Below are 20018 nucleotides of genomic sequence, written 5' to 3' on the forward strand. Positions count from 1 at the left end.
GAGAGAGAGAAAGATAGCAGAGCCGTTCCTTTTCTTCCATCGTCCGAAAGATTTTCCCAAGATAGTTCTCATCTCGACTGCAATCAGTGTCGTAAATTGCTTGCAATCGGCCCTGCAATTAATTCCGGCTCATCCTCGGGGATTTATTATTCTCAATAATACCATAATATTCTTAGCGGCGAAAGAATCTGGCGCTCTCGCTACGTTTTGTGTTTTCTTTCTGCTTTGACACAGATATATTTTTTCATATAATTTTATGCACATCATATACTTTTCATTCCATAAAATTTAAGTAAAAAAAATCATGTTTTTAAATTTGTCGACACAGATGTATATCAAGTCGGAAATCTTCGATTTAATTGCGTCATGTATCCAGACAAATTTATATTTATTTTATATATATATATATATATACATGCAAATATTTTATCTATTTTACTAACATATTTTTATATTTTATGTCGTCCATTTTGACATAGAATTTAATCTTGTCTTAAATTGTTCCGTTGTATCATAAAAGGCAAAACTATACCGCGCTAATGCCTTATATTATATGTATATATCTCATTATAATGCATAAGAAAAGATATAATATATGCGTCAGCGAATACATCCTCATATTCATTTTTGTGACAAGTTTGTTGTATTAGAAATAGGGGTCATAAATGGCTAATTTTTTAAGTTTTTACCTAATTTCCCCACACTTTGACAGCAAACTAATGTCACTACGTCATTCTACGGCCAAAAACTATACGAAACAATGCAAATTTTACATGCCGGCTTGAGGGCAAAAATCGGCCACTTTTTAACATACTCCTTTATAAAGAATTACATATGTAGATGAATTCTTATGCAGCTTTTTCTATATAATACATCATATAAAATAAACTAATAAAATTATGTGATAGATTACGTAATTATTTACGTATAATAATAATTATACTAAATTCTTGAAATTTTTATGTTAATAAATCCATGAAACATAGTTTTTATATGTGCATTATTTAAAATTATCTTTCAAAAGATGTAAATATGCAGCTTCTTTTTTTTAGAATCAGAGAAATAAAATATATTTTTTAATTTGATCAGAATAATAAAACACATAATTATCCGATGTTAACATTTTTCTTCACTTATACGTCAAGGCTAATATTGTATTGTCGGAAAAATTTCGAGAAACAAAATTATACAAAGTGAATAATCGATAGAATTAATAGTTTATTAGTACATTATTATTCAAGGTTGACTTTTTTGTTCATTTCAAAGAGCACGCTGATAATCTATTATTATTTTATATAGAAAAAAAATCTTGAGAGAGAGCCTATATAAAATGAATTTTTACAATCGATTGAAGTATTGGCAGAACTATTTATTAAACAAGATGATACTCTACGCTCTTAGTATATTTAGCATTGTAACATCTATACTCTGTAGAGCGGAAAAACTTATGCTTTGTAAGTCTCATTTTTAAAATTCTTTAATATTTCAATGTTATTTAATGAAATACGGGAAAAGTAAATGGGAAATAAAATTCTATAATTCAAATTCGCGACATAATTACATATATATAATATAAAAATACATATTTTCTTTATAAAAAATTTAATCTATTTTCTTATTATATCCAAATTATTTTATTTTAAACTCACTTTTTTTATTTCTACTGTTAATTATTTTAACTCTGTTTTTATTTTTATTCAGCTGTAACCACTTGCAAACAGAATTCAACTAACTATACGATTTGCTTAAAAGTCGCGTTAAAAGAATTATGGCCACAATTTGTAGAAGGTATATTATATATATATTTATAGTAATTAATTTTATTATTTTGATTTATACATTTTTCCAAAGAGCTAGAATTACGCATTGATTTATATACACAATTGCTATAAAGTATTATAATGTAAGAATATTAATAAAATTAATAATGTGAATAAACGTTTATAAACTAATTATAAATTAAATAGATTTGTACTAGAATTCTCCTTGCGATAGAAGAATAATAGACTGTAATTGGTCAATTTCTTACGATTCTTACGACTGCGACTAATGTAGAATCAGCCTTAGATAACATATCATCATAATTAACATCTGAGAAATAAGCATTCAAAAAGAATCTAACAAAAAAGAAATATCCGAGAAAAACAACATTATTACCTAGATCAAATTTTTTCACACACATACACATTATTCATTAAATATTGAATTATGTATAGCAAGAAGATACATATCTATAAGATAAAAGTTCACATTTCGTTTCCATACTCCATATATTTGTATAACTAAAAACAGTATTGCAATAATTGTTATAAACTCTATGCTGTTTCTTTCATTTATTGTCTTTATTCTCTCTTGATTATCTTGTTAGATTATAAAGAAAAAAAACATCCATAATACAATACGATCTACGATGAAAATAATTTCTATTGTATTTATACTGTTATAGAAAATACTTCTGGCTTTTCTATTTCAATTTAAATTAATAAAGATAACAAATTTTATTATAAACAATAGAACATCGTTATAAATAGTAGTATTATTTTTTCTTATTAATTCGAAATTAAAATTTAATTTAGCAAAGAAATTATAAGAAAATTTCCGAAAGAAACTCGATTCTATTTATTTAATGCTTCTAGTTACATATTCGATTTATATATTTTTTATAAAAATAATACTATAATTACTATTATTAATATATAAAAAACTATATATGTGAATGTACTTCCAATCTCAATTCTTTTGTATTATACGGCATATAAAATAATCAATGAAATTTTATCGCAGCATTCATAACGTGTAAAACAAATTTAAGCAAAAAGCTGATCATGAAGTATTATAAGAATTAATCATTTTTATGTCACATGTTAATGATATGCAGCTTCAATATTAATAATATCAAAGAGATCTTGAGAGCGAAAACTATATAAGAGAAGTTTGCAAATAAATCAAATTATTCCTAGCAGAGAGTTTAAATAAACAAGATGATATTCTATATGCTTATTGTATTCAACGTTGCAACGTCTGTATTGTGCAGAACGGAAGAAGTTCGTCCGCTTCGTAAGTATTTAACTTTTGAGATTCTTTATATTTTATTGCTTGTCAAAATAGTAAAAGATATGAAAAAAAAATCTTGATTTATTATAACTCTATGATATACATAATTGATAATATGAAAATATTCTTCTAAATTGCTTATAATTTAAATTATGTTCGAATTCTCTTTATATAATAACTTTATATACTATATGATAACTTCTATAATAACATAAATTATATATATCTCTTGCTATTACCATTACTTTACTGGATTTTTATTTCTACAAAGCTGTAAACCACTGCAAACAAAATTCGACCGATTATATCGCCTGTTTGAAAACTACAGTAGAAGAATTATGGCCAGAAGCTGCTATAGGTATATTTTAAAAAATTAATATTTTAATATATATATATCTTTTTTTAATAAATAAATTATCCATTATTGTTATACATATAATTAATATAAAATCCTCTAACATTAAAAATACTTACAAAACTACAATATTACATACACTTCTATTAATTTATAAATTTATTAAATTTTAACATCAAGTAAAAAATATTTAAAACACATTTATTTAAACCATTAAAATATCAAAAAGTATTAATATTAATTTATTTATTTTGATAGGATATCCACAAATCGACTTACCATCCTTAGATCCATTATTCTATGATTATAGCAAAGCTGCATTTAATATAGGGGAATTATATGGAGAACTAATCGTGTCAAATATCATTATTACCGGTTTAAAAAATATGCATTTCTTGAGTATAGGAGTGTACAATCATAATGACAGCTATCATTTCGAAGGTGATGTTTTAATACCAAGATTGTTTCTTGATGGTGATTGTAATGCAACAGGCTATATAGGCAGTTTAGGAATCAGGATGGGTGGCAAAGGTATGAAAATAAACTCTAAATGCATTTTGCATAAATTAGAGTAAGAAAACCAGTTTTTTTTTTTCAATTTACCCGTGTTTACCACGACAAAAAATTTAATCATACATCAAATTACATATTTAACGAAAAATTTGTAAAATTTTGTCATTTTTTAAATTATTTTTTATCATTTCTATATGAACCAATCAAGATTTTGTATGATTCAAGTATTACAGTTACAGTATACATAAATGTATCTGTGTGCACTTAAACAAACACATATACACATATGTATAATAATTTTTTAATTTTAAATTTATATTTTGTTTATAATATTTATTTTATTACTTAATATAAAATAAATAATTACATAACCTTTTTATAATTTTTTAATTGTTATTATTTTATTATTATTTTATTTAAAATATAGTATCATCTTTCTGTTATCTTATTATTATAACTTCTTGAACAGGACGTTTTAATACAACCGTAGAAAATGTTAGAGCATCAGCCTATATAACAGGACATGCAGAAAATGATACATTATTAGTTTTAGATCATTTTCGAATAAATCCAACAGTTGAAAAGCTGAAAATCCATATCAGCGATTACTTTGAAGGAAATAAAGAACTTAGTAAGTATTAAATTATATCAAATATAACTTCACATATATTTTTTTTATGTTACTCTTCCAACATACTGAATAAAGTGTTAATCTAGTACAAAGAATTTAATAAAAAGAAAATCTAATGCTACGCTAATTTAATTTTGGAATAAATGTGTGTGTTATTATAGAGCAACGATTTGTCTAGAAAATAAAAAATTAATTTATCATGAGTTTCTTTTGCAATTGATTAAAAATTAACGACATATAATCTTGGTCATTAAGTAAATAAAGTTATTTGATAAATATTGTTTATAAAAAAAATTTTTTAAGTCTAAACATCTGTAGCTTTACGTTAAATTAATATATATATATATATATATATATATATAGTATATATATTTTTAAAATATTAGATGTATTTAAGATATTTTTACATATTGTCTTTCCGTTGTTATATTAGAATTAATTTTTTAAATAAATTTTATATTCTTTATAAGCTTCTAACTAAACAAATATACAATATTTTTTGTGTTATTATTTATTTATTCAAATATTTTAAAACAGATTTAAAACAGTTGAAAATAAAGTTATAAACACATCAAATAAATAGATAAATCTGGCATCAAAATTACGTATTGAAAATTGAAATTATACATAAGACAAATCAGAAGAAAGAAATATATTTACTCCTTTTGTCCTGATGAATCAAATCCGATATAGATTCAATCTTTAATGAACAATCTTTAATTAAAACAAAAAACAAAGATTTCTTTGTTCTAAGTAATCAAATCTCATATTTCCAATTAATCAAATTTTTAATTTTATATGTATATATGTATATTGTGTGGTGAGATGTATCTATTAATTTATATATTACTTATATTTATATATTATATATTAATTTATATATTTACCTATTTTATATATTTATATGATATTATATGACATTATTATTTTACCCGATTCTTTTCTAGAATATTACTATTTATAAATTTTTTATTTATAGATGATCTTGTTGAACTTTTTATGAACGAATTTTGGCCACCGTTATATCGAAGGTTGATACCAACATTGATCGACGTAATAGACCATTGGGCTACTAATTTTTGCAATCGTGTTTTGTCAAACCTCTCCCTCTCGCAAATATTCCCATAAAAGTCATTATTAACAAAGCGCAAACTCTGCATGTGTATAAAACTGAGATAATAACGATTATAAATACTGAAATTAGTAATGCCAAGTAATAAAGGAAGATATTTCTGATTTATATGAAATAAAAACAGAATATTATTTCTTACATATTTTAGAGAGATTTATATATAATATTCTATACTATATAAGCACATATAGGATATTTTACAAATTTGCATCCAAGAAAGATTGTAAGAATATAAAATTGAAAAATTGAAAAAAATTAATTTAAATTAGAAAAACACAAATACTTCATTTCAAACAATAGAATTCTAATTATAAAAATTTGTTCAATAAAAATTGATAAATAAAATAGAAGAAAAAAATTTCACTAATTATAAACCAGGTAAAACAAATTAATAGTTAGATATTGAAAAATCGTTAAAGTTATTACATCAACATATTTATTTAAATCTTAAAATTTTTTATGTTTTAACTTTAATGGATTAATAACAGATCGATTTCTCTCTAGACGTAGGAACATACATATTTTTTAAAAATTTCTTCGAAACAATGGATACATAATACACAGACTAACTTTGAAAATGTATACTTTGAAATAACATGCCTTCTTTAATTGATCAGAAGATCAAAGATGTAAATTGTTCAAGGTTGACTTTTTTATCATTTGCGTAAGCATTAATTAAAATGTGACTTCATCAATGAAACCTTGAGAGCAGAATCTATATAAAGCTAGCGTTTATACCTGATAGAACTATTCGCAAGAAAAGTAGATAAACAAGATGATAGTTTATACGCTTAGTGTGTTCAGTGCGGTTGTAGCGATTGGATTATGTATAGCAGAAGAGCTTCGTAAGTTAACTTATATTACAAGTGTAATTATGCTTATTCTTACACTTGATTTTTTGTAAGAATTTTCTATATTTTAATATTTGTGCATTAACGACGAATTGATATATCAATATTTGTATATTCTTATAAAGAGTAATTTATTGTAAAAAATCAATATAAATTTCGTATAAAGATAATGATATTAAGAAAATATCAAAAACCAGAAAAAACATTTATTAGTATATAAAAGAGATAATAAATGATTTCTCAAGAAAACAATTTATATAATAAATAAAAGGAAAAGAAAACAATTTATATAATAAATAAAAGGAAAATCTGACACTCCACAGAATTGTATATTTATCACGATTGTGCGTTTAATAATATATCTGAAGAAATAATATAATAATTATTCTAAGTGTTATTATTGTAAAATGTTACTTGTTAAACATTTACATTTTTTTAAATAAAAAAATTGCACATACACACTGACATTCACATTTATTTTCACGAATGTTAGTGTGTGTGTGTGTGTGTGTGTGTGTGTGTGTGTGTGTGTGTGTGTGTGTGTGTGTGTGTTCTGAATATTGCAAACAAAATGCATATTACAAATGCAACAACATTTGTTAACTTATGATTAAATATAGAAGAATAAAAAAAATAAAAAAGAATTTTTTATTTCGTGCCTATGCACACGTTACATGCACAATTGGTAACATACAAATATACTTATTGTTTCAATTATATTTAAATTATTTTCATTTACAGTAACTCAGGTATCTTTATAATTTCTATTCAGCTGTAACCATCTGCAAGAGGAGTTCTCCTAACTATTCCAATTGCTTAAAACTTGCGATACAAGAATCATGGCCACGATTTATTAAAGGTATTCTTCTTAAAATATTTAATTATATTTTATCATTTTTACTTATACATCTTTTTAAAAATAAAATTAACATACAATGCATGTTATAATAAATAATTATATGTATTTTATACACAATTGTTGTAACGCGTTATAATGTTAAAAATGACTAATTAAAATGTAACTATAAAGTTATTTAAATTTTCATAAATAAACTCAATTTTATCTATTTAAAATAAAAAAGATTTAAAATATTCTAATTAATCCATTTTTATATATATATCAAAAAATTGATATTAATACTAATTCTTTTATTCTTAATAGGACTTCCAGAATTTGACTTTCCACCTTTGGATCCTATGTCTTACAAACAGGGCAACTTTAATTTTGATAGAGGCGAAGTACATGGAACAATAATCATAAGAAATTCTGTTATCAAAGGTTTAACGAACACTAATTTTCCGGCTGTAAGAGCGCATTTTCTCAATGATGTCTTTCGTTTGGAAATTGATACACGAATACCGAGGATATTTATTGATGGTGACTGTGAGGCAGAAGGAAAAGTAGGAGGATTTAGAATGGGTGGAAAAGGTACGAAAATATCAACATAGCATAACATGTACAACGACAAAAAATTAATTATACGTCAAATTACACAGTTAAATTAAAATTATTGAATTTAAATTTATGTATATATATATTGTATAATATTTAATATTTAAATTTATATTATCATGATTTTATTATAAACCAATAAAAAAAATTATAATAGCTGCGTCAGATTGTAACAGTATATACAAATACATTATTATATTTCTAGTATAAAATTAATAATTATCACTTTATAAATTGATCATTCTTAAATATGTAAATAGTCATGACTTTTCTTAATATTTTTTTAATTATTACTATATAATTATATTAAGTGTGAAAAATATTATATGATAATTATATGTCTACCGTTATAATTTATGCGACAGGAAGCTTTAATCTAACTTTAGAAGATGTCAGAGCAACATGGGATTTAACAGGACACGTAGCAAATGATACATGGACTATAGAACATTTCTATTGCCTTCCCTCGGTTGGAAATATGAAAATTTATTTGAACAATTTGTTCGATGGCAGTAAAGAATTGAGTAAGTATTATACAATATATTATTCATATTATATGTGTCTGTGTGTATGTATACATCAAATCAAGACAATTCATTGTCAGACAACATATCGATATGACGGTGTACTAATTTAAGAATAAATTGCAAGATCTAAGCTGACATTTTTTTCTATAAACTAAATCGAGAGAGAATTTCTTTTCTAATCTTTAAAATTATTTAGAAGTATTTCTAAATTTCAATCACTTATTTCAACATAATACTACTTTGTAATAATGTAATAATGTAATTACAAATAACAAATATTAAATGTGTGGCATAGCTAGAGATTATTTTTTTACATACATTTACATATTTAACATCTTCTTTCTTTAATTGCTTTTTTTATTACGTAACATTTAATTACATATAAATTTTTATTTGCAGATGATGTTGCAATGTTTTTTGCGAATGAATACTGGCCGAGTCTATATCGCGCGATGTTACCAGCAACATCCGAAATATGGGACTCATGGTTGAGCGACTTGGTCAATCGTCTTTTCTCGAAAGTTTCCTTCTCGAAATTATTTCCATAAAATTTTAACATTTGCCACTCCAGCATATATTAAGGAATACCAGACTCCGCAAAGAACTTAAAATATATTAAGGTTAGATTAGATATTTAGATGGAAGTAGAAATATTGTATACTGAACAGCACAATATTACCTATTAAACTTCGGCACACACATACATGCTCCATTCACTTAATAACGTTAATTTTCTAAGTAGGTTTTTTTAACAATCTTTCAGTTTTCTTCAAATTTTTGATTTGTAACTTCAACAGCACATGGATTTCAATTACGTAAATTGGTTTTGCTAACTCCAACTCTTTCCTTTAATTTCGCGAAATGGACTTTTCTAGAAGATAAGGATTAAGAATATTGATCTCCTGCAACTTCAGCAAAGAGTGCCGCATTCGGTGTCGTGTTTGTCGTACACGCTTGCGCTATTTCCTTCTCCTCGTAAGGATTAATTGGTCGCAAACAAGGATCGTGCGAAACTTTGCTCGTTCAATTTACACTCGAGATCCGACATGTATACGAACGCGGACGCGGTCATGCAATTTTCAACCGCGACAGGAAATCAAGATCGCTTTCTTTTGAGTATAGTTTCTCCCCTCCTCTCCGTGCGCGCTGATATTTTTGTCGTTATATCTCGCGAAAAGAATCGGAAAAAGAAAGCGTGTGAGAAAGATAGAAACCAAGAGAGAAATGAAGAGGCACGGACTTTGTTGCGGACGGAAAGTCAAGAGGAGAAAGTTGAAATACGCGCCAAGAGCGCGGAAAGTTGTCAAACTTTCGCATCAGGGAATTCTTTCCGGGCTCCCCGGAATATCCGTAATAAAGTTATAAACTTTTAGGAAGGGCCACGCCATCTTCGTTATATAACTGCTTACTCTCAGTTCCTCGCGGTGCACAATGACCAAACTAAATTTCGCTTTTTTCGAAAATCATTGACTGAATCTCGGTGAACAAGTTTCTATAGTTTCTAACAAGTTAATGGGTATTTCATTAAATTACGTGATAAATTTGTTGATACTGTGAAAAATAATCTACTAATTCACGAAACGATAAATATCAGGAAAACATTTTTAATACATTTCTTTCTTTAATATATGTGTATATATTTTTTATTTATAATATGTAAAAATTTATATAGGTTTCTCACCCATTAACTTATATAAATTCATTTAAAATCTAGATTAAAAATAATTCAACACTCGATATAATGCGCATCTCTCTTCTATAAATAATCTGATTAAATAGAAATTTTCGACAATTATTGAAATAATATTTATATATAATTTTACACCCTGTAAAAGATGTTATGTTGCTAACATGTTTTTTAAATTATTTCATTTTTAAAACAGAACATTTATCTAGAATTTCCCACATTTAGTTCCTACGTTCAGTAAATGATATAATAATACGTTGTTTATATACGCGCGTTCTTTAAGATTTTTTACTTTTTAAAATACTTTTAAAAAAGGGCTCTTATATTTTTGATTTTCCTACGTTTTATATAATATTCTTTCATTATCTAAAGAGTTTTAATCAGAGAATTAATTTTTTCATAATTTAATGGTCGTCCTTTACGTTATGTCATGTGCTTTTTCAATATTTTTTATTATCGAGCGGAGGATTATTTTATTAATATTTTCCTATATTTTTAAACGCACTCTTTTATTTTTTTTAAACAGTTTTAATCATTAGCGGCAATATTTAATTTTTTTATAATTTTATGGTCATCCTTTACGTTACATTATGTCACGTATTGTTTCAATATTTTTTATTATCAAACGGAGGACCATATTATTAATATTTTTAAACAGCTCTCTTTCATTTTTAAAGAATTTCAATCATTAGCAGCCATAAATTTTTTTCGTAATTTTAGGATCGAGTATAATATTATGTTATGTCACATGTTTTTCAATATTTTTTATTATTGAACGGAGGATCATTTTATTAATATTTTTCTATATTTTTAAACATGCTCTTTTATTTTTTAATGAATTTTAATTATTAGCGGCAATAATTAATTTTTTCATAATTTCACGGATGCCCGATAGAAAATATGTTAACACATTTTTTAAGATTTTTTCTTTTTGAAGCAGAGGACTATTTTATTAGAATTTTTCTATGCTTTATAACATATTCATATATTTTCTGAAGAGTTTTATTCATTAATAGCAATTATTTATTTTTTTGCAGTTTGAATATATTCTGTTTATATTATATAGGGGGTCGATAATGATTGTATCAACGCTCGTGAGCAGGTAGAGCACAGTATATAGTTACTATCACAATACATAATTAAACTTCATTATTAATCTCAATACTTTATCGCATTCCTAGTAATCGCGAAACATGACTGTTTCTTTTTGCTCCTAGTGAATTAATTAATTTATTAATTTATTAATTATTACGTAAGTTTCAAAATAAAAAGTACTTTTCTGTTCAGTTTACTATGTTCTACTTGCTAACGAGTATTGGCACAATCTTTATCACAAACAACCTGAATATATATAATATGCTACTACAGATATTTATGGCAATTAATTTTAGATGTAACTAATAAATTAAATAAATTATGCTTTTTCTCGTGCTTGCTCAGCTGTCACTCGATGTCACCTCGGACTTACTTCTCTCATGTTCGTTCTTTGCTTCTTCATACGGCATTCTCACTCGCGAAAATATGATTTAATTACAATCGAGCACTCACTAATCAGTCAAATATGATGATCATGTGGCATTTTATACAATACTCCCGATATTAATCACACACGACGCGTACACTTTATTATATATATTGCGGCGGGAGAATAACGAATAAATCTCACGAAATGTGCATTTTGACAAATTACGGCGATGTATAAACATCAAATTTATGTGATACGCGGTTGATAAATATGGGGGTTAATAACAGCTGTATCTATTAATTAAAGATATCGCGAAACCGTTCGACCAAAGTCGATTTGTTCTGTACCTGCGATGTTTTGTTAATAACCGAAAAATATTAAAATGACATTGGCAACTTAAGCCTATACAATACCATGCAATATCAAACAAGTCAAATTAATGGCTCGCTAAGACACAATAGATCATGCAAAAATATGGCAAAATCAAAATTTATTATTGTATGCGTGATATAATTCAAAATAAATTTATTTTTAATTATTTTTAATTATAAATTTATTATTAATTAATGGTCGATATATATCATCATTTTCTATTACTTGAAACTTAAATTATTCATTGCGGCATACCTATATATATGCCGCAAAAAAACGAATTTTAAACATCGTATCATAATTAAATCCTTAGCGATACAAAATATTTAACATACTATAAAATAAAGTGAAACGGAATATTTTATTACTTGAACTAATTATTTATATTACAATGTTTTGTTATTTAAAGTCAATTCGTGTATTATTGCCTGCTCTTTCAATCTGAAAATATTTGGTATCTTATATTTAAATCGGTAAAAATTCATAGCGCAACAGATACATATATGTATATGTGCTTGTAAGGAAAACTAGTTTGTTGAGAAGATTGAATGGAATTACTATCAAAGATCGAAGGCTGTGCCAAATAGAACACACCTTGACGTATGTTGATCAAATAATAATAATCTTTTCGTCTCTCTGCAGGTCAGTCCTTGGCTTGTTCCTCTACTCAATATCTCTTGTTAGTAGAAGAACGCACCCCACTTCGCCTCACTAACATACCGCCAAGTATGTAAATAACGACGCAACACTATGCTTAAATTTAAATGTCACTGAGAAAACAATTATCGCTGATTCATTATATCAATAAAATGATAATTTATAACTCACTGTCTCTTTAATTTCTACTTGAAATATATAATACATAAAGTCGTCTAGCCTTTGAAAAATGCGATAATTTTTTACAATTATTACAATTAGTGATCAAATGATTCGTTGTATCGAAGTGATAGCTATTTATAAAAAAAATGTTCAAAAATGCGTTTAAAAATAAGAAATTTTCAAAAATATTTTACAATCTCTCTGAAATTTTTTTTTAAATCGAATCCACATCTTAAAAGTTTCTTGTCTCAATATACGTTTAGATACTAGTAATATCGTATATCTATATACAAAATATGGCAAAAGTTCTTTTGAGATTTTGACTTGTCTTGACTCGAATTGTCAGCGTGTCGCTTTCTGGAATTGTGTATTTGAAATTACGATTATTAATTACGATATATTATGTGACAATAAGCATTCGAGATTCTGATCTTCATGTGATTAAATCCCGATCCGCTTCGAATATTCAAGTCCGCAATTTCGGATACCATATGATTAATAATTATATTTTTAAGGGCAATTGAATTATTTAATAATTATTCAAGTTTGCAATGCAGTCAAAGTGAATCAATTGCACTTCCGAAAATACGCGCTTTCATCGTTTATATTTTATTAAATTATCACATCCGCATAATTATATGATTTATATAATTATTCCTTTCATTTAAAATCTTATTTTGAATATCAAAACAATAACAACGCTTAAATTTATTGAAAACTGTTTAAAGTTAACTAAAATAAAATATATATGTCATGTAAATGTATTTGCAATATAATGCCGATATATTTTATTAATTACTTTTACAATAATTAAGTCATATTAATCTAAAATAATTATAATGACAAAGAGATTATTTTTCATCAATAAATTGATTGCACAAAACTTAGAATTAGCATATATTTTAATATTTTTAATGTTTTAAACGATATATTAAAATTGTCAAATGGGAGGCGCATGATAGTATAGATTCAAGATAATCTTGATGTAGATAAAAAGACACAGACGAGAAAATAAAATTATCAAATCTTTTTAAAATCTATCTATACACATTATATAAAGGGATATTTTCAATTGAAAGTTAGTATAAAACTTTTACGAGTAACTTCATGTGACTTCGAATTTTATAGACCTAAACCTAAAACATTCGAAGGAAATATACCAGCAGATTTAGTAGAAGTCATACATCTTCACTTTATGTATAGAAAAATCGTTACGCACAAAGTTACAAATTTCAGCGCGAACAGGAATCTACCGCCATCAATTTTCATGGGCGACTAAGCGACTTCAAAAATTTTAAAGTTCTTAGGAAGATTTGTCATCAGCAAAAACTTGCGTAATTCGATTTGTCGATCCAAAATAAACAGCTCCACGAAATTACAAATCCCGACTCGAAGATGCTAACTCATTTTATTTATATTTTTTATTTATTCGTCATCGATTATTGTGCAGCATCGCAACACGAAGATATTTACGTTAGACTTTAATAAATTATAAATTTATCAAGCGTAAAGCATACACAATTTAACTTCTATATATAATAAATTTTTTGTTGTATGAATCTATTTGATTTATCAATTTTTTAAGGAAAAAGAATTTTAAAAAACAAGTATGAAAACATGCATATGCACACTTAATATGTTTGTAAATAAAATAGTTTTCATCGCGCAAACTCGACGTAACAACTCTAGCTCGTATTGCATCGTATTCGACAAGCGGGGCTCAGATTGACAAGACCGATACTCCGCTGTGATGGAAACCATCAAGTTCCGTCACGTAACTGAATAAATCATAAATACACGACTACCTGTGGAGACTTGCGTTAATACCGACTATGCGTGACAAGGTGCAATTAATCCGTAATAAGTGCGATTAATTTAAAGTGGTTTTCTCTTTGCCATTGACCGAATTAATTTAATCACGATCTATCATAAAAAAGAAAATAATAAAATCATAAAGAGATCGAAATAAGCAAGACAAGATTTCGTATCCTCTCCATCGGATGTGGCAAACCAGGATGCGGAAGGTTCGTGAGTGAAAACATCGATCGCGTGTCGGCCAGAGCGAAGTCGGTAGACGCGTGAATCTTAATTTGCCGGGTTGGTCCCTGTGGACAGACGGTACTTTTGCGTGCATTTACCGAACATTTACATAAGGCATCTTTCGTGGCGACGCAACATATTTCATTCCTTTTTTTTTTTTTAAATTAACTCGATTGATTGGAACGTCAGCGTAAAACCTAGAAGAATTTTAGTAGTTGAAAATAATTTTTTAATCAAACTTTTTCACAATAAATAAGTATTAATTGCACACAATTACTGCACTGTACAAAATATCAAATAAAAAGAAACAACGCAATTTCTGCAACAAACGTTGCATATAAATGTACGTTATACATGATGCATTTTTGTCTCAGAATCGCCAAATGACATCAATAATTGTCTACTTAACTGACCCAATTCTTTTCCATCTCTTGGCGATCATCATCGAATGTCGTTCTTGGTGACACGAGCTCTTCGTTCTCTTTGAATTCTTAGTGGCATAGAACGACAATTAAAGTATTGCGAAAAGAGGAATGCCGACAGCATTCGTAACGATTGGGCGGAGTAACGTCACGTTCGCTTCGTCTGAACGGCATGGCTAATTAATCAAGCTTTTATAGTCGTCGTCCAGTTGAACCCTCGACCATCGTCCAGTCTGCCGTCATTCTCTCTTTCCTCTTCGCTCTTTTCTTCATCGATCTATCTCGCTCCTGAACACATGCTTGATCTCTCATGGACCATCGACGGAAGGAGGTCATGGAACACGCCATTTACACTTTGTAACACTCGTCGCGTTGCTCGTGCGATCGTGCAAGCGCATAAATTATTCATGTCGCGATTAATGCGGTTAAATATTTAGGTACTCCGTTATTCTTTCACTTTAACACGTCGCGCCTTTGTAGGTGTCAAGCGGGGATTACCACGCGCTGCCGTCTCGCGCAAACAAATTTTCGCGAGGAGTCGTCTCGACGTACAGCCGCCGACGGTGTCCTTAATTGGTGCTAATTGGGCGGTTATACATTAAACGCGTACGGATGTCGCGAGCGCGCTTTCTCTCGCTCGTGAAGAGGGTTGTCGATGGCGTTGCTACGTTTTCAGTACATAAATGCATAACACAAAGATACTTTCTACTAACTCTTCAAATGCATTATTTCTTGTGTCTTCAGATTTTCGCGCACGTAATTTTATCTCAATAATCAAGTGAATATACGATCTTTAAAATTAAAATAAGAAAATATAATGTGTGTAAAAACATGTTTGTATTCCTTTCGGGTTTGTTCCATTATATATGTATGTATAATTGATCGTTCCCTGAAATTTTGATTACTAAACGCGTTGGTGTTAGTTAATAAAGAATGGCCAGTTTTATACGAAAAGCGCGTACACGTATTAATCCCTCTCTATTACAAATCATCGTATAGCTTCAATGTTTCGCAGGTATCTTGGAAGACGTGCATGATATACATAAGCGCAAACAGCTACGTGAACACAGGATAGATGGGCTGCACGTTGTGGCAGAGGGATATTCTCGGGAAATTCACCATTTTTAAGCTTATCCATGGTACTTATTTCTCGGGAGATACGGGAGGCCCAGGGTTTCACCCTGGCAGCGAGCGGAAGGATACAAAACGAGCGCGAGTTCGCCGGCGTAAAGGATGGACGTGTTTTCCAGCTGTAAGGACGAGATACGTTCTTGGAAAATCGGTGACCACTTTAATATGAGGCAAACGCGATTATCAATATTTATCTCTTACGATTTATACCATAACCGAAACTTTATTTAATTATTAAACCCAACATCTTTATATTTTTATATATGTATATATTGTCATTGATAAGTAAATATTGCTAAATAATTATATTTTTTTTATTTTTATTTTATGCAATGTTTAACCAATATATCAAATATTTAAAATTTTGCAAATGTATATAATAGAAATGCATATTTTCGCGTTTGTACGTACTTTTTGATATCAAGATTTATAAGCAATAATATATAGTAACAATCTTATATTCCTTTATATTATTCCTTTATGTTTTATTGCAGTTCGTCCATAAATTAATCAAAAGAATATCACTTAACCAGTGACAATAATTCTTCAGCGCGAGAACTAGATTAAACAGACGATATAGGTCTCCGTAAGAGATGATAGCGCAATTTTTTGACGAAGAACATTTCGATAATTTAACCGGGATAATTCTTTTTAGATATTTTAATGAAATTCAATAAAAATCGCATAATATAAAAAAAATATTCTTGTTCCTTAAAATAAAAATTGTGTAATTTTATGTCTGATTATATTAAAATATTTTACAAAATTGATATATGTATATTTGATATTATTAACTAATATTTGCACTGCAAACTATCTGACTTGTCCATAAAAACTGTTCGTAGATTTTATTCAAAACGCAAATTCAAGATTATATCTATTTTTATTGTTTCTATAAACACAATTTATCTTATTGCTAAAATCTATAATATATCGTTTGACATATATTATAACATGTAAATCAATTCAATATCGAATACTTTATTTTAGGTCAACCCTTCATAACAGCCACACACGTTTTTCGCAAAAAAATAAAACTTTGTTCTATAATTCATCTTTTTTTTATTCTCATTCTTTACATCGTGACCTCCCTGTGCGGATAATCTTTACAGTAGTTTTTCGACTTGCTGTGCACGTTCGATACTGTGGTAGTCCGACAAATTTATAAGAAGCACATTTATTTTTACAAATAAATTCACTATTCTATCTTTTTCCATTTCCATTTTTCCATAAAAAAGTTATAATGACACTATTCATTTATAGTAAATGAGAAAAGAGTTTTAAAACAAGTGTAGCAAAGCTTGTGGAAAGGTTTGTAAAACGAATGAAACGGTATATTAAAAGTATAATTAGACTTGCAAATAACATTTATGTGACGTTTCAAAAATAGTAATTCACAATTAAAAGTAATCCTTTATTTGATCGAAAGCTGAAAGCTTCTCTACATTTGTTTTAAAACTCGTTTTTCATTTATTATACCTAAACGGACAGTGTCATTATAACTTTCTTATGGAAAAATGGAAATGGAAAAAAATCTAATAACAAATTTATTTGAAAATAAATGTGGGCCATATAAATTTTTCGGACTATCACAGTATCGAACGTGTACAGCAAGTTGAGAAACTGCTGTAAAGATTCGATACTCAATGCTGTTCACCTTGAACTGTGTGAAAAACCATCGAAATTGTTCGTACGTGCGAAACTGCGATCTTGGGCAACCCGTGGGTCATAAAAATCTGACGTTGTAAAAATTAGAATTGCCCTAGGGAGTAATGTGGAGGGGTTTGTAAGTTTATGTGAGTTTCGAAACCCTCTACGGTTGTAAAAGGCTTCGAGAAGTAGATGTTAAATCTTTAGGGAGAATCCTGCATGTTCGATAATAAGCTATAAAGCGAGAACTCAATGTATTTTTTTATCAATTATCAATTTACCAAAATTTAGAATTATATTGTTTAGTAATCTATTAAAATTAATTTGTAATTATAAAAAATATACAAGAGAAGAAATTATATAATATTATTCTTAAAACAAACGATATTCTTCTCCATGTTATAATACAATTGCAGTACAATGCAGAATGTAAGAATTGCACACAGAACAACAATTAGTATAATGAATAAGAAGGCAGCAAGGAAAAGCAGTGTCTTTCACGTTTGATATGTCTGGTTACAACGACGTCTAGATTAAATTTCTCGCGCATTGACATTGCAACAAAGCGAATATATCTTTGTGTAACGTATAACATTACTTTGAATGGCGAGACTCGCAAAGAATATCTCGCAAGAGACATCTGAATATTCACATATCATCTCTTCGCTATTGTAGCTTTTATTTGCACTCTACATTTTCTTTTATTCCGTTACGAGCAGTTCCGGGAAGACCACAGCACTAAATCATAGAACAGCGAAACTGATGAAACGCATTTCAAAATGTGGCCCTAGGGAAAAGAGAGACGACATTATCCCAGATCGATATCTTCAATATAATACGTCGAGCACACAACGAATTGTTCGATATTTATATATAAAAATTTTCCATTCGACATACTTTACAAAGTCAATTCTCTTTTTCTTATTACGCTTGTATTAAACAATACTACTGTAATAATGACAATTTACGATTGATACTACGTGTGGTACATTTATTCTCACAGTCATCTCGGATTATTTCATTTTATTAATCTATATTCATATTTTAAAAAATAACTGGGTTTTAATGGTTCGTCTAATACTAAGGAACTGAGTTAAAATTTTAAATAAATTTATTTGTTACTACAATAGAGATCGTATGACAAATTATAACACAGTTGGATGCAGTTAGAATTTAATAAATCATTAAAGCAGTTAAATTTCAAATTAAGATTTTAATTAAAATGTTTATATTATATATAAAAAAAAGTTTAATAAAAGAAATAAACAAGCGGAAAAATTAGATAAAAAAGAAACATATCACAAAGAAAAATTATAAGATAATTTGAAAGGAGCTCCTTTAATAATGGCCAGAAGAATTAGTAATGCAAGTTTGAACGAATGTAAATGTAATAAAGTGCGAGTTTTTAATTTAAAATACGTCACCTAATCTCATATATATATCTTGTTTGTTTAGGAAAAAGAAACTTCAAATTACATCATAATAAATGATAGGGCGGAGTATGCGATAAAATAAGAATGCAAAATTAGAAAGAATTTTTATTAACACCGCATGCGAGCGAGTTGTTTTTCTTCCAATTATCTCTGACACAATAAAAAAATTGTCAATAAAGCACACTAACTGTTAATTGAAGTAAGTTCCTAATTTCATTTAACTCGCTTTTGAAAGGTGCGATCTTCGCAGCTGTGGGCGAGGCTTCATCGAGACAATCTTGAAGAAAGAAAGAGTTTAGCAGATAGCATCGTCAAAGTATAATAACGACTTTAAAACATCTGTACATACTGCGAATGACGTAATTCCGTGGCACGTCGTCGGTTTTACGTTCTCTATCGATTCCCCGGAACAAACGCATTAACCACGAACCGCGAACCGCCTTAGTCTCAAAGGAGCAATGTGGCTACCGCACTCTACTAATG

At 27.9% G+C, this 20018-nt stretch overlaps 2 protein-coding genes and 1 long non-coding RNA gene across 4 annotated transcripts; all 3 read left to right on the forward strand.

Moving 5' to 3' along the window:
- Nucleotides 1-1373: 1373 nt before the first annotated feature.
- On the forward strand, nt 1374-2910 carry LOC145934349 (uncharacterized). Its single transcript, XR_014425016.1, has 3 exons — nt 1374-1454; nt 1702-1788; nt 2879-2910. It is a non-coding gene; the product is annotated as an uncharacterized LOC145934349 (long non-coding RNA).
- Nucleotides 2911-2943: 33 nt separating this feature from the next.
- LOC145933667 (protein takeout-like) lies at nt 2944-6126 on the forward strand. The gene is made up of 5 exons (XM_083033630.1): nt 2944-3057; nt 3326-3412; nt 3668-3940; nt 4392-4553; nt 5533-6126. The coding sequence occupies exons 1-5, from the start codon at nt 2982-2984 to the stop codon at nt 5679-5681; spliced, it is 747 nt and encodes a 248-aa protein (XP_082889756.1). The 5' UTR covers nt 2944-2981; the 3' UTR covers nt 5682-6126.
- Nucleotides 6127-6320: 194 nt separating this feature from the next.
- On the forward strand, nt 6321-12863 carry LOC145933668 (uncharacterized). Of its 2 annotated transcripts, XR_014424911.1 has the most exons (6): nt 6321-6530; nt 7309-7395; nt 7699-7965; nt 8355-8513; nt 8916-9136; nt 12683-12863. XR_014424911.1 is itself a non-coding variant. In XM_083033632.1 (5 exons), exons 1-5 carry the CDS (start codon nt 6461-6463, stop codon nt 9062-9064), a joined length of 732 nt encoding a protein of 243 aa, XP_082889758.1. In that variant the 5' UTR covers nt 6321-6460; the 3' UTR covers nt 9065-9217. The 2 variants fall into 2 exon arrangements, 1 of the variants encoding a protein (XP_082889758.1); XM_083033632.1 differs by lacking the exon at nt 12683-12863 and having other exon boundaries at nt 8916-9217.
- Nucleotides 12864-20018: the final 7155 nt, after the last annotated feature.

This window comes from Prenolepis imparis, unplaced genomic scaffold (genome assembly GCF_030444845.1).
Source record: "Prenolepis imparis isolate NDT839.2.m4 unplaced genomic scaffold, iyPreImpa1.0 SCAF_3, whole genome shotgun sequence".
NCBI lineage: Eukaryota > Metazoa > Arthropoda > Insecta > Hymenoptera > Formicidae > Prenolepis > Prenolepis imparis.